This window comes from Berghia stephanieae, chromosome 2, assembly GCF_034508935.2.
Source record: "Berghia stephanieae isolate SIO BIC M18660-M18661 chromosome 2, UCSD_Bste_1.3, whole genome shotgun sequence".
Lineage (NCBI taxonomy): Eukaryota > Metazoa > Mollusca > Gastropoda > Nudibranchia > Aeolidiidae > Berghia > Berghia stephanieae.
The window spans coordinates 85,380,307-85,395,306 of record NC_088361.1 but is presented as its reverse complement, the minus strand read 5'-3'; the positions used below and the strand labels follow the sequence as shown (position 1 = coordinate 85,395,306).

Below are 15,000 nucleotides of genomic sequence, written 5' to 3'. Positions count from 1 at the left end.
CCTGAGTGACTTCAACTTCTTTCTTTTAGCTGGTCTGACAACAATATGGGATTGATTTGAAAGTGTTGTAATTTCTTGGTAAATACGTCATCGTTGAATGATGCTTTGAACGCGTTGAATATAAAATGTGTTCAACGATTGCAGAATATTTTCGCACATTTTATTGGTGTGAAATACGGTGCAAAAGACAGCTGATCGCTAAATTAAAATAATAAATTGTCATTCAAGTAGATGGGGAATTATGGTGAATAGAAGCACCAAGACCAAGTCACAAAATATTTAATAATTTTCCTCATTATATTTTTATCGTGCAATAACACATACTCGCAAGCTTGTTGTGTTCTTGGGCATGATAAAAATAACTCGTTTAAAATACAAACAGATGAGAGAATCGTATAATATATTTGTAGAAGATGAGATAAGATGTATAACCATTTTCCTCCATAAAACTTCAGGTTGACCCATGTCTTGAATTAAGTTGGTTGGACATGCAATTTTTAAAGAAGATTTATTTATATCAGCCTAATATAGAAGGAACAAAGTTGACGTCACCGAGGCCTTTGTTATCGTTCTTAGACCACCATTTGGGTGATAATTTCTCACTTTGTCTATCAATCAGACTGTTAATGTTTACATTTTTTTTTAAATATGCCTTTTTCGCCACGTTAATGTTTAAGGTTACACATAAATTTGTGTGTTGGTACGTTTCATTCGACTGGCGGATGTTGTGAGTATATTACTTGAACGTACAGTATCAATAAAACAGCGTTGGGATGATCAGTCACATTTGTCGTAAGCCCATTTCCAATCAAGCATATTATAATATTATATAGAAAGAACAAAATTGACGTCACTCAACTCTTTGTCATAGTTTTTATACAGGCTGATTAGATCTCACAAGATTATATCAATCAGACTTTAGACATTAAAAGTTACACAAAATGTTGTGTGTTGGTACGTTTTATAGTGTGTATTTGGCGAAGAAACTCACAACATTGCCATCCGGAAATATAACGGACCAACACACAAAACTGTGTGTAACCATGGACTTTTATAGTCTGGTTAATACAAGTTTAGTGAGAATTACTCATAAACGTGGATGACAAAAAAAAAAAAAAAAAAAAAAAACAATAACAAAGACCAGAGTGACGTCCACTTCGTTTTATCTATAAGCTGGCGGATGTTATCAGTATTTTACCTAAGCGCATATCCTCAATATTTACATTTACAATTATGAAATCTAACTGAGAGGGATTTAACGTTTGGACTTACATAGTAATTAATAGCACACCGCATTCAATAATAAAATTCACACGCAGTGTGTAAATACTCTGCAACAGCTGAGTATCCAAACACTGGGGTTTTCCTTACTGCACAATGCAGCACTTTTCAAATTTTCTACAGAAAACTGGTCCTTCAAATATCAATCGATTAAATTAGCCCTCATCTTGTCAAATACTCTCAAAACTGGGACAAAGTAAAGTCTCAGGTTTGAGAGTTTTTGATCAGTTCAAGGTCAATTTAATCGATCGATATTTTTTTTAAAAACGAGTTTTATGGCCTTTTTTTTTATAAAAATGTGTTTTTCCAAAGCACAGCAGAACAGTGCTAGAAGCTTAGTATTGTGTAAATAAATATGGAGTGCTTGGGTAAAAGTATACGATTTATATATTGATTAATGAACATTACCAATATTATTTCACTCAGTAGCTCAGTGGTACGGTATATCATGTCTTGTCAAAAAGTCAAGCGTTTTAACGTGCTCAATAGCCGGATGGGGACATTGATTGTCAAAAATTATGATCCGGACATTGTGTCTTCGGATAAGGGACTTAATACACTAGACTCAGGTGTGAATGAGGACGGATATTGTAAGTCTTTTGGTACAAACATACGCCTGACAGGTGAATGGTCCCGTATAAAGATGGAAATAATATTGTTCCATAATATGGCCTGCTGGGGAAATAAATAAAACATCGTGAAGCGCATTGAGCATGGTAAATCCGTAGAAATGCGTCTCTATAAATGTTCATATTTCTATATATTTATTTACAGTAAACAATTTAAATAAACAAGTTGGTTATTATGTTGAGGTGGGACCTACTGAATTATAAGCTTAGCGCACGGAATCTGAGTAATAATAAGCCAATATATTGAGAGACGGGGCCAACGTTATCCCCATTGGGATTTGAACCCTATACCATCCAGTTCGGAATCAAACAGCCTAACTACTATGCCACAGATTCACTAGACTTCTGGAGACATTTAATCTTTTCTATTTGCATATTTTTAAAAATTATTTGAATGCCACTCTCATTTTGTTATTTTAATTTTTGTCAGTTGCACAATAGCAGACATAAAAAATAACAATCAAATATTATATTACAAAAACATCGGACGGTAAGTAAATGCATGTGTTCAATCTGGAAGTAGGTCAGAAGTTTATTTACATTGCAACCGAGATTGTTTCACTTTTCACTGTCTTTATTAAAAAAGAGTTCTTTATGGATACTGAATATTGCCAAAGAACTATTTGTTTTATTTTTTGTTTGTTTTTTGTGGGGTTTTTTTTTTTTTTTTGGTTTTTTTTTTTTTGTTTTTTTTTTGTTTTGTTTTTTGTTTTTTGTTTATTTATTTATTTATTTTTTTTTTTTTGTTCTATTTAGCTATATTAAAAGAATTTTTAATGAGCTTTTATATGATAGCGCATTATCCACTATACGCGCTCTAAGCGCTTTCCAACGGATTCCTTTGACAACAGCAACAGTAAACATATAGGTACGAGACATGACTCCTGTAAGGCGATATTACTAGTTCTATTTTTGTTTAACAGAGAACAATGTTAACGTCCAGATTCTGACCACGCCTGACCATGGTTAGAGAATGTGAGTAATATAAAGAGCATTCTTTTTGCAAAGGACTCAATTTTCCGCCGCTCTGAGTTGTACTCGAACCATGGACCAATTGATCAGATGTCAAATGTCATACCGCTATACCACAAAGCGACAGTGTAATCATCAGATGCCGTTACTATAAGGCTTGTAACAGCTGTTAGTTAATGTACCTATTTGGTTCGACGATCTAAACAAACTTAACACTGAGTAATTAAACATCCTTTTCTTATTGGTTTCCTGTAACGTGAGTCGTGTGTGTACGTTTTCCAATATATATATATATATATATATATATATATATATATGTATTCATTCATTTATTTATTTATTTATTTATTTATTTATTTATTTTGCGACAATAGGAAACTATACCTGATGTCACCTCCCCCCCCCCCACCCCCGCCCCCCACCCCCACCCCCCATCACCCTCCCCAACCTCCCCACCACAACCGGCGTAATAATGTGTCACACATTTAATTTCCTATACCATTAACCAATGACACTGGCGATACGAAAACAAAATGGAGTTTTGTTTGTATAACGGGATCAGGAGTATACAATCAAATATGACTGTGAAGCATTATGAAAGGATTAGTGGAAGTAATAAATGTACGATATAAACTAGATTAAAGTAAAGATTACTCAAAGCTCAACGTGTCTCGTTTTCAAATTTACTTGGGCTTGCTATAATAATATCATTATCGAGTGGTTGGTAAAGGGTTGCCAGAATATTTTTTTTCTAAAAGAAAATAAATAAATACAAAAAAATAAAAACAGGATTTTTAAAACTGCCAGATTAATAAACGGTTGGAATAATTGACAACGTTTATAATGGATCAATATTTATTTTTCTTAATTAAAAAAATATATTTTATTTTTTTTCTTTGGTACCTATATAGGCAGGAAAAAAAATTCACCATATTCGTATTATCCTACGGCGGTGAGTAAGGGTATTAATTTAATGAAATATCACTTTGTCTTGTCAGTTGAAGGGTGAAAAATGATTCATTTCGTGCAATGTGTGTTCATTTGCTTTACCAAATACATACAATGAAGTGGTTTGAGGAGGAAAAAAATCCCTGAAAAATGCCAAGGTGCAAATAACAAGTTTCCCCAAGCCCAATACTTCATAAAAATTCAAAAATAAAAGAAAAGGTAAAAGAAAAAGACCCCCCCCCCCCCCCTGGAAAAATAATAGACCAACGAAGTATTTGAAATTTTGGTAATAAAACACCAAACTGGAAACATTGATTTGATATCAAATGATATTAGAAACTCAGTTTCACCCTCGTGAAGATGGAGTTGGATAAGCCAAAGTGTGAAAAGGGATAAAAGTTTACAAAACAAATAAAGATCTATATCGCTAATATAAATCGATATAATTCTCCTATACGATTGAAATAAGTTGTCTTGTTTTGTTTGCAGTCGTAATAATAAAATTATTAAACCGATGTGATATCGATGCTGCTTACCAGTGCGTTCCGATATTTTTTTTACGATGTCGAGCTCAATTTTAACATTGGAAAAACAATAAACACAGCGGTTATTGACATGAGGGCAATGCCACATCGTGTTCAAGTCTTTATTATATAACATTTCTATTTAAGAAAAGTTACAATATTATATTTCGATGAATAATGTATCAATATACTGAATATTATTTATATTTGTATATTAATTAATAGAAACTCTCGAATATATTAAGGTGTCAAGTGAATGTTGATAGGGACAATAATAATACTAATTTTGACTACGACACTTATTTGCGTGTTAGATATCTATTTTTGAAAATTGACGTAAAAATTATCTAGATACATAACCAAAAGTTGTCAAATTAACAATGAATAAAGTATTCTTTCACGGGTTTTGATTTATTAAATGAGTTATTTTTAACGTCGGAAATAACTCACGAGCTTGCGAGTGAGTTATTCAGTGATAAAATTTTTTTTAAATAAAGAATTTAATCAATCCAAACCCTGATAAATGCTTTTATTCCACCATTCAAAGTTATTTTATTATAAATTTCATAACTAATAATTTGAATAAATGCTTCACTTTTCAATGAATTCAAGTTATCTATAAGTAGGGATGATAAAGCCTTGTCATAGGGGAACCCAGACTAAACAAGGATGCCAATTTGGTACTTTTATTGCCAATTATTATTAAAAATGATCATTTAAACAAACAAAACAAAATGACCTGTCTAGACACTAACCACGGAAAGAGGATAAGAAATGTTCAATATTTTTATCTACTTCTACGGGCATTTACTAGAAAATGTGATGTTTTAGCTCTAAAATGTTGGCATTTATTTAGACCTCGCGAGGTTTGAGAGTTATTTACCATAAGGAGGGTCATTTTAATCGATCGATATTTGAAGGACTATTTTTTAAATGAGCTTTATATAGCGCAATATCCACTAAATTGCTCAAAGCGCTTTACAAGGAGTCCCTAGTCAACAGCAACATTTAACATGTAGGACGGGACATGACGCCTGTTAGGCGATGATACAATTTTTTCGGACAGAGACAACGCTGTTAACGGCCAGGTACTCATTTTACACCTGAGTACGGTGAGAGAATGTGAGTAAAGAGCCTTTTCCAAGGACTCAACTACGCGCCGAGCGCGAGGCTCGAACCCAGGACCTTCCGATCCGAAAGCGAGTGTCATACCACAAGACCACATAGCCGCACATGATGAGGTTCATTTAAATCGCTCGATTTTTGAAGGACTATTTTTCTGATCATTTAAAAAAAATATTTGTCTTTCATGAGAATGGCAGTTAACTGGTTAATTAATCCAGTCATGCCAGCTATTTACACCCCTCGGGACATAAAATATACTTTTAACTAATCAAACAAAATAGTAACAAGTACATTCTATACAGAATTTTGTTTAGCAAAATGAGCTCTACAACACAGTGTTTAGTATTTATAGCTGTAATCAAAGCATTTCTTTAGATTTTGCAATGTATAAGAGAAATCAGAATGTGAAAATTGTCGGTTGCATCGTACCGAATGTGACGAATTTCCTATGGGTGGTAAGGAAAGGGTTACAAGCTTAACAATAGATAGTTCGAAGATGACGTCACTCAGGTCTTTGTTATTGTTTTTTGCCATCCGCGTTTATGAGTAATGCTCACTGAACTGTTTTAACCTGACTATTAACGTTCATGGATACACACAGTTTTGTGTGTTGGTCCGTTATACTTCCGGATGGCAATGTTATGAGCTTCTTTGCCAAGCGCATATTATCTATAAATATTATAAACAGCCTTACGTTACCGGGGAATTGTGTTAATAGGCATGAATTTGATCTTACTGTATTAGAAAGAATAACAAACGTGGATCAATACATCGCTTGTCTCTGACAAAAAGCTTCTTTTTTTTCATTTTGGTCAGAAAATGTGTCCGTTATAATAATATATTATATCAAATGGAAGTCCCGATAGCTCAGTTGGTAGAGCACTCACTTCACAGATAAAGGGACCGAGATCAATCCCGGGTGAATTTTAAATTTTTATCTGTTCCCCTCTGTCCGCCCAGCAGTGATTGATTGGGTAGCTGAACGTGTTAGATTTGGTGGAAAGTACTTTGCGATAGACTTGCGTTCTATCTAAAGGGTAAGTATTTGATATTGTCCGTTTCGCGCTAGGCATAGAAACCGGGATAAAATCGGGCTCTATGGGCCTAATGGCCCCGAATGACTACATAAATCATATAAATCATATATCGTACTAGCGGAGTAACAACGTCAAAAACCCACAAGAGGTGAGAGCATTAACACAATTAGAGCAGCTAAAACTGTCGAGCACAATGTGGGATTCTTGATTATATCTCACAAACACACACACACACGCACACTTATAACACACACACACACAAACACACACATTGCTATCTACCTATATCAGTATAGGATGCTAAGTCAATCGCAAAGTACTTTCCGCAAGCTCTAACAAACCCAGCTACCCTGTCACTACTGGGTGACAGAGGGTAAGGGGGGGGGGCAGAAAAACAAAAATTCAACTTCACCCGTGATCAATTTCGTGAAGCGAGTGAGTGCTCTACCAACTCAATTATCGGGACCCCCAGTTATTTAGAAGCCTCGGGTTTAAGTATTCTTGCCAAATCGTAGACCATCTTAATCCATCGTTTTATGAAATTCCAGTTTTTTGGCCATAAATTTAATAATGTGTTTTGTCATTTTTGTGGGGGTTTTTTGCCAGCACAGGGGATATCTCATTACATTTATGGTATTAGTAAGTATGCGCTTGGGACCTATAATTGGCATATTGTATCCGTCGGAACGATCCCAGGTCGACTCGGGGGAGGTCATCGTGGTCACGTGATGGCACAAATAAATCGCATTGGTCAAGCCCTATTGTTGCACATTCAGATAAGATAAGGTGAGATCAGAAATTATGATAAGATATGATTGCATAGTATCTGTACGATATTTGAATTTAATTTATTCGTTCATTTGCTGTAGGAAATTATTTACTGTAAAATATAAATTCAACTTTGACCTTCAAAGAATATACAGATAAAAAGAACCTTTAATTAAATCATTGTAGTGTTTGTTGATAGCCGATTGGTAGGTAGGACGTGATTTAAGCTATGTTGGTCGTGAGTTATGACAAGATGGGTGACAATAATGGATGGTTTGTTGTGTGCTGCTTTTTTGTTGTTTTTTTTTTGGTAATAATTTTTAATTCAGAAAAGTGAGTGGAGCAGGCACTTATGTTGGTAACAACAAGAGATGAAGTGAGTAGGAAAGTGCCAGAAGTCAATAGAGAATAATTTTTTTTCGCGGCGGTGATGGGGGTTTGAACCAGCGACCTTACAGGTACGACAACTCCGCCTGCCGCGGGTTCAAACCCCCATCACCGCCACGAAAATTTTTTATTCTCTATTGTCTTCTGACACTTTCCTACTCACTTCATCTCTTGTTGTTACCATTTTGGTAGTAAATGGGTTGTAGATTATTTTTAAAATAATGCAATTTTCATCCATAATATTATTTAATTTACTCACCCTTTGAACAGAACTTGACCACCAACCAGTTAAGCAGGCAACAGTTATATCGCCGTTGTAGTCGCTGTAACCATCCCAGCTTGTCCTTGTCGATGATTTGAACCCGGGTGGAAAAGGATGTCGACAAATCTTTGTCAGCCCCGCTACTCCCTGCTGGGATGGCGGCGGCGAACGCGCTCATTGTCTCGGCAACAACGTCTTACAGTTTAAATCCACGGAAATATACTTTACTATATATAAAAGTATAAAAATCTGCTGGCGGAAGCAGCAGAGATACCATTATCCAGGCATGTAATCCACACAAAATTTGAAATATTGACGTTCTTGAAGCAGAGAGATATCCTACTATCTATAAACAGTTCATACGACTTTTATATTATCCGTTATGCTTTATTATAAAAAAAAGTATAAATTTTGTGGGTGGGAGCAGCAAGTGATACCATTATTCATGCATGAAGTCAGAGTGATACACACAAAACATATAAAAAAATATGGACGTTTATGAAGGAGAGAGATATCCTTCTATCTATTGATAGTATGAATTTTATATATTTTTGTTTTGAACTTTATACTTTGAAAAGTATAAAAATCTGCGAGAGGAAGCAGCAAAGATACCATTATCCAGGCATGTAGTCAGAGTAATCTACACAGAAAAACAATGAAAATTAATATTGAATTAGAGAGATACCGCATTATCTATTCATAGTTTATACGTTTTTATATTTTATACTTTACTATGAAAAGTATGAAAATCTGCGGCCGGGAGGAGCGAGGATATCATTATCCACGAATACTGTATTCAGAGTAATCCACACACAAATTAAAGTCCTCACTTCTTGAAGCAGAGAGATATCCTACTATCTAAATATAGTTGATAATATCTTATAATCTATAGATAGTATGCACTTGGCTAAGAAGCTCACAACATTGCCACCCGGAAGTATAACGGACCAACACACAAAACTCTGTGTTACCTATGAACATTTTATCGCCTGGTTAATACAGTTTAGTGAGAATCACTCAGAAACGCGGATGGCAAAAATAAAACAAAACAAACTAAAACAAAGACTCGAGTGACGTCAACTTCATTCTATCAATAGCAATGACAAGATGAATTTCACTACATACACACTCACATTCACACACACATTCACTCACGCTTACAAACACACACATACACACACACACACACTCTCTCTATTCTTATCACAAGGTTGCTTTTGTTTTTTGTTTTTGTTTTTTGTTTTTTTGTTTTCTCTTTTTTTGTGTGTGTGTTTTTCAATTACAGAAACCGCATGTGGCCCACTAAAAAATTCTAACAGCGGAGCAGAAACAGCCTGCTTACGGTAGCCTGGGAGTAAGACGATTTCGTGATGATCGTGATATTATAGATAGAACGAAGATGACGTCACACATGCCTTTGTTATTGTTTTTTGCCATCCGCGTTTGTGAGTTGTTCTCACTAAACTGTATTAACCAGACTATAAAAGTTCATGGTTACACAGAGTTGTGTGTGTGTCGGTCCGTTATACTTCCGGATGGCAATGTTGTGAACTCCTTGGCCAAAGCATTCTATCTATTTTGTGGTCTGTGGAATCCTACTCATCCTCCAGCCCTGTAGATCCTGGGTTTGAGTCCCGCTCAGAGTGGCGCAAAGTTAAGTCATTGGGAAAAAGACTGTTTACTCAATATTATCTCACCATACTCGGGTGTAAAATGAGTACATGGCTGTTCAAAGCGTCGTGTCAATAGAAAAAAAATTGTTGGTAATATCGCCTTTCAGGAGATATTTGAAGCGGTTGGCCCTGGGGCTCCTTGTAAAGCCCTTTGATCACTTTTAGTGGATAATCTGATTTTCCATACTCTGAAAATTAGCACATAGATAGTAAAAATATTGGCCAGAAAACGCGTCCTACAATTATTATCAATCCATAAAAATTGCCCTCATCCTGTAAAAAACAACGTACTCTAAAACCATTTTTTTGTTTTGTTTTGTTTTTGTTTGTATTTGTTTAGTTTTTTTTTTTGTTTTTGTTTTTGTTTTTTTTGTTTTTTTTTTTTTTGTTGTTGAAAAGATGAGGGTCATTTTTAACGATTAATATTTGAGGGGCGAGTTTTTAAATACGTGTTGTTGTTGGGGTTTTTTTTTTTTTGTTTTTTTTTTTTTTTTTTTTTGTTTTTTCTTGGGGGGGGGGGGGGTTGGTTTTTTGTTGTGTTTTGTTTGGGTTTTTTGGGGTTTTTTAAAGTAGGCAACAGTAGATCTGGGTTCCATAATATAATACCGGGTAAAGCGGGTTGGTAACATATGTCAGTGCGTGTTAAACCAAACTCATGACACTAACACGCATTTTAGATGAGGATCAAGGGGTTAGAGGAGATAAGCTTTTAAGTGCTCCCACTGTAATATAATACAGACAAGCCGTGAGAGATTAAATTGTATCATATCATACAGTAATACGGCTTTAAACTTTATACCAAGTGTCTTTAAAATATAAGTTCAAAAGTTCAAAAACGTTTATTTTAGGCAATTGCCAATGTAACTCATACAAGAATATATTTTTTCAACAAATCAAATAAGTAAAATCAATAATAAAGCATGGCAAACAACGAATATAATAATGATAATAACAGTAATAATAATAATAATAATAATAATAATAATAATAATAATAATAATAATAATAATAATAATAATAATAATAATAACAATGACAATAATAATAATAATGATAATAATAATAATAATAATAATAATAATAATAATAATAATAATAATAATAATAATAATAATAATAATAATAATAATAATAATAATAATAATAATAATAATAATAATGATAATAAAAATAATGATAATATATAAGATATATAAGAAACAATATATTGTACATTGCGGATAAAGTCACAACTAAAGTATCTCCATGGAATGGGCATGATCTATAGATAGTATGCGCTTGGCTAAGAAGCTCATAACATTGCCATCCGAAGTATAACGGACCAACACACAAAACTATGTGTAATCTTGAACGTTTATAGTCGGGTTAATACATTTAGGTGAGCATTACTCATAAACGCGGATGGCGTCACACAGGTCTTTGTTATTGATTTTTGCCATCCGCGTTTATGAGTAATGCTCACTGAACTGTATAGATAAAATGCGCTTGGCCAAGGAGTTCACAACATTGCCATCCGGAAGTATAACGGACCAACACACAAGCTCTGTGTAACCATGAACTTTTATAGTCGGGTTAATACAGTTTAGTAAGAACAACCTACAAACACGGATGGCAAAAACAATAACAAAGGCCTGAGTGACGTCATCTGCATACTATCTATTAACCCGACTATAAACGTTCATGGATACACACAGTTTTGTGTGTTGGTCCGTTATACTTCCGGATGGCAATGATATGAGCTTCTTAGCCAAGCGCATACTATCTATATTACATTTCCATCTGCTCGAGGTCCTTGGTCACATTGCAAAATGTGCTCAAAATGACCCACATAGTGAAAAGTGTTCAGAGGTTTAGAAATAGCCAACGTCACAATTATTGGTCATGTTGTTCATGGGTATGTTTACAACTTTCATAAACACCTGGCTCATGGGTATGTTTACAACTTTCATAAACAAATAGCGTGCGTAGATACGGTGAGAAATGTCGAATCGTTGTACAAAAACAGATCATGTGATTGATGACTAGAATGGATGAAAACCTGAATATAGATCGCTCCCATTAAACTACATTAAATTGTGTAGTCATATTATAGAAAGAATGAATATTGGCGTCACTCAGTTCTTTGTTATTGTTTTCATACAGCCATTTTAATGATCAATTTTCACTAATTACATCCATCAGACTATAGACAGTATGCACTTGGCTTGTAAGTTCACAACATGACCATCCGGAAATATAACTGGCCAACACACAAAACTGTGTGTAACCATGATTGTTTATAGTCTGGTTAATACAGTTTAGTGAGAATTACTCATAAACAATAACAAAGCCCTGAGTGACGTCATCTTCGAATTATCTATAAACGTTTAAGGTTGCACCTTGTTTTGTGTGGTTGTACGTCCTATTCGGCTGGCGAATGTTGTGAGTATTTTACCTAAACGCACAACATCAATAGATAATTCGAAGATGACGTCACTCAGGTCTTTGTTATTGTTTTTTTTTTTTTTTTGCCATCCGCGTTTATGAGTAATGCTCACTGAACTGTATTTTCATGACTATAAACGTTCATCGATACACACAGTTTTGTGTGTTGGTCCGTTATACTTCTGGATGGCAATGTTATGAACTCCTAAGCCAAGCGCATACTATCTATAGATAGAACAAAGTTGTCTTTTTTATTGCTTTTTTTTGCCATATATGTTGATGAGTATTTCTCACTAAACTGTAGCACCCAGACTATAGATAGTATGCAGATGACGTCACTCAGGCCTTTGTTATTGTTTTTGCCATCCGCGTTTGTGAGTTGTTCTCACTAAACTGTATTAACCAGACTATAAAAGTTCATGGTTACACAGAGTTTGTGTGTTCGTCCGTTATACTTCCGGATGGCAATGTTGTGAACTCCTTGGCCAAGCGCATTCTATCTATAGATGTGAACTCCTTGGCCAAGCGCATTCTATCTATAGATGTGAACTCCTTGGCCAAGCGCATTCTATCTATAGATAGAATGCGCTTGGCCAAGGAGTTCACAACATTGCCATCCGGAAGTATAACGGACCAACACACAAAACTGTGTGTATCCATGAACTTTTATAGTCTGGTTAATACAGTTTAGTGAGAACAACTCACAAACGCGGATGGCAAAAACAATAACAAAGGCCTGAGTGACGTCATCTGCATACTATCTATAAACGTTTAAGGTTACGCATAGTTTTGTGTATTGGTCCGTTGTATGATGGCAATGTTGTGAGTTTCTAAGCCAAGCGCACAGAATCTTTGAGTAAAATAGTCAATTGATCTGCCCGCATTATCAATCGTACAATCACCTCAAACTCTATAATGTTGTGCGACCTTTAATTTTTATTCTGTTACAGGTAATTAATTTAGAAATATTCACCCAAATGGCGGTCCAAAAACAACTCTAAAGAGCGGAGTGACGTCAAATACTTCATTCTATTGATTGGACCCCAACTATTTATATAACTCAATGATAAGATCGTCCAATTTATTTGCTTTCATACCCAGTGCGTTATCGTCAATGGAGAGACACGGGAAGCATTTTGCTTGTGAATAATATGTTTATTGGTTCAGTCAATGCACATGTATGCATCTTTTGTCATCATACTGTGTTCATCTACGGTTAAAGTTGGAAAAAAATGGATAGCAAGCAATGTGCATGATGTAAATGATAATACTGCTATATAGTAATTAAAACATAGACATTTGTATAGCTATGAAAGCAAATAGATGGGGTGATCGAATAAATGTTCATATATATTCAGTGTTTACAATTCTACTCTATCCCCCCCCTCTCTCTCTCTCTCTCTCTCTCTCTCTCTCTCTCTCTCTCTTCTTCTTACTTTCTTTTCTCTTCCCTACTCTCTCTTTCTTTCTCTCTCTCTCTCCTCCTCTCTCTCTCCTCCTCTCTCTCTCTCTCTCTCTCTCTCTCTCTCTCTCTCTCTCTCTCTCTCTCTCTCTCTCTCCCTCTCTCTCTCTCTTTGTCTATCTCTCTCTCATATCTCTCTCTCTCTCTCTCTCTCTCTCTCTCTCTCTCTACCTCATTATCAATATCTATCTGTGTATCTTTCTATCTACCTGTCTGCCCGCCTGTTTATCTCAATATTGGTCTATACATCTAGCGATTTATCTATTTATCTATCTATCTATCTATCTATCTATCTATCTATCTATATATATATCTGTCCACCTATTTATCTATCTACATTGACAAAAACTGTCAAAACCTTATAAAGTCCCAGGTTTGAGAGTGCTTAGCCAGATATTATTATTATTATTATTATTATTATTATTATTATTATTATTATTATTATTATTATTATTATTATTATTATTATTATTTCTATAGAGCATAAGCATCCAGTTAGGACACATGAGGATCCTTTATCAAACTACCAAGACACTTGCTGGAAAATATGGGAAACCAGAGGTACCAGTCAAAGACAAAGATGGGAAAACTATTTTTGGAAAAGAGGCTCAATCTGAACGATGGAGGGAACATTTCAACTGCCTTCTGAACAGACCAATACCAGACAACCAGCCAGATATTTTGCCTGCAAGGAATGAGCTACCAATTAGCTGTGATCCACCATCGATAGCAGAGATTGTGGGTGCCATTAACAAAATGAAAAGGGGGAAAGCTGCTGGACCAGACCAGATTCCACCGGAGGCTCTAAAAGTTGATGCGGAAAGAAATGCTGAGGCCCTGCACCCACTATTTGAGAGAATCTGGAATGACGGGATATTCCCAAAGGATTGGAAGGAAGGACATCTTATCAAGCTTCCAAAGAAAGGGGACCTCAGTAATTGTAATAATTATCGAGGCATCACTCTTCTTTCTATCCCAGGAAAGGTTTTCAACCGTATTATTTTAGAGAGAATTAAGAATGCAACAGATGCTAAACTGCGGGACGAACAGGCAGGTTTTCGGAAAAACCGTTCAACCACCGACCAGATTGCCTCTCTGCGAGTCATAGTAGAACAGTCTATAGAATGGAACTCTCCTCTTATTGTCAACTTTCTGGATTACGAGAAGGCTTTCGACAGTATTGACAGAGCAACATTGTGGAAAATTCTGGCACATTATGGACTCCCTGAAAAGATAGTAAACCTCATTAAGGAAATGTATGAAGGATCAAGTTGCAGGGTTGTACATGAAGATCAGCTTACTGACAGCTTTGAAATTAAGACTGGTGTCAAGCAGGGATGCTTGCTCTCACCATTCCTGTTCATCCTTGCCATTGATTGGCTAATGAAGGAAACCTCCAAAGGGAGAAGAAATGGGATACAGTGGACCCCCTGGACACAGTTGGATGATCTGGATTTTGCAGATGATCTGGCTCTTTTGTCCCACACCCAGGACCAGATGCAAGCAAA

The 15,000-nt window shown here is 35.3% G+C and overlaps 1 protein-coding gene across 4 annotated transcripts in view; it reads right to left on the bottom strand.

Annotated features, from left to right (window-relative positions):
- LOC144965713 (Kv channel-interacting protein 4-like) overlaps nucleotides 1-15,000 on the bottom strand; it is a 614,382-nt gene that overhangs the window by 366,824 nt on the left and 232,558 nt on the right. The window contains exon 1 of one of the 4 annotated variants that reach the window (XM_078901323.1): nucleotides 7,931-8,573. The exons of the other annotated variants lie outside the window; for them this stretch is intronic. Within the exon in view, the coding sequence (XP_078757449.1) occupies nucleotides 7,931-8,111 (181 nt within the window). The 5' untranslated portion in view covers nucleotides 8,112-8,573. Of the gene's footprint in view, nucleotides 1-7,930; nucleotides 8,574-15,000 lie in introns of those variants that run through there. 4 annotated transcript variants of the gene reach the window in all.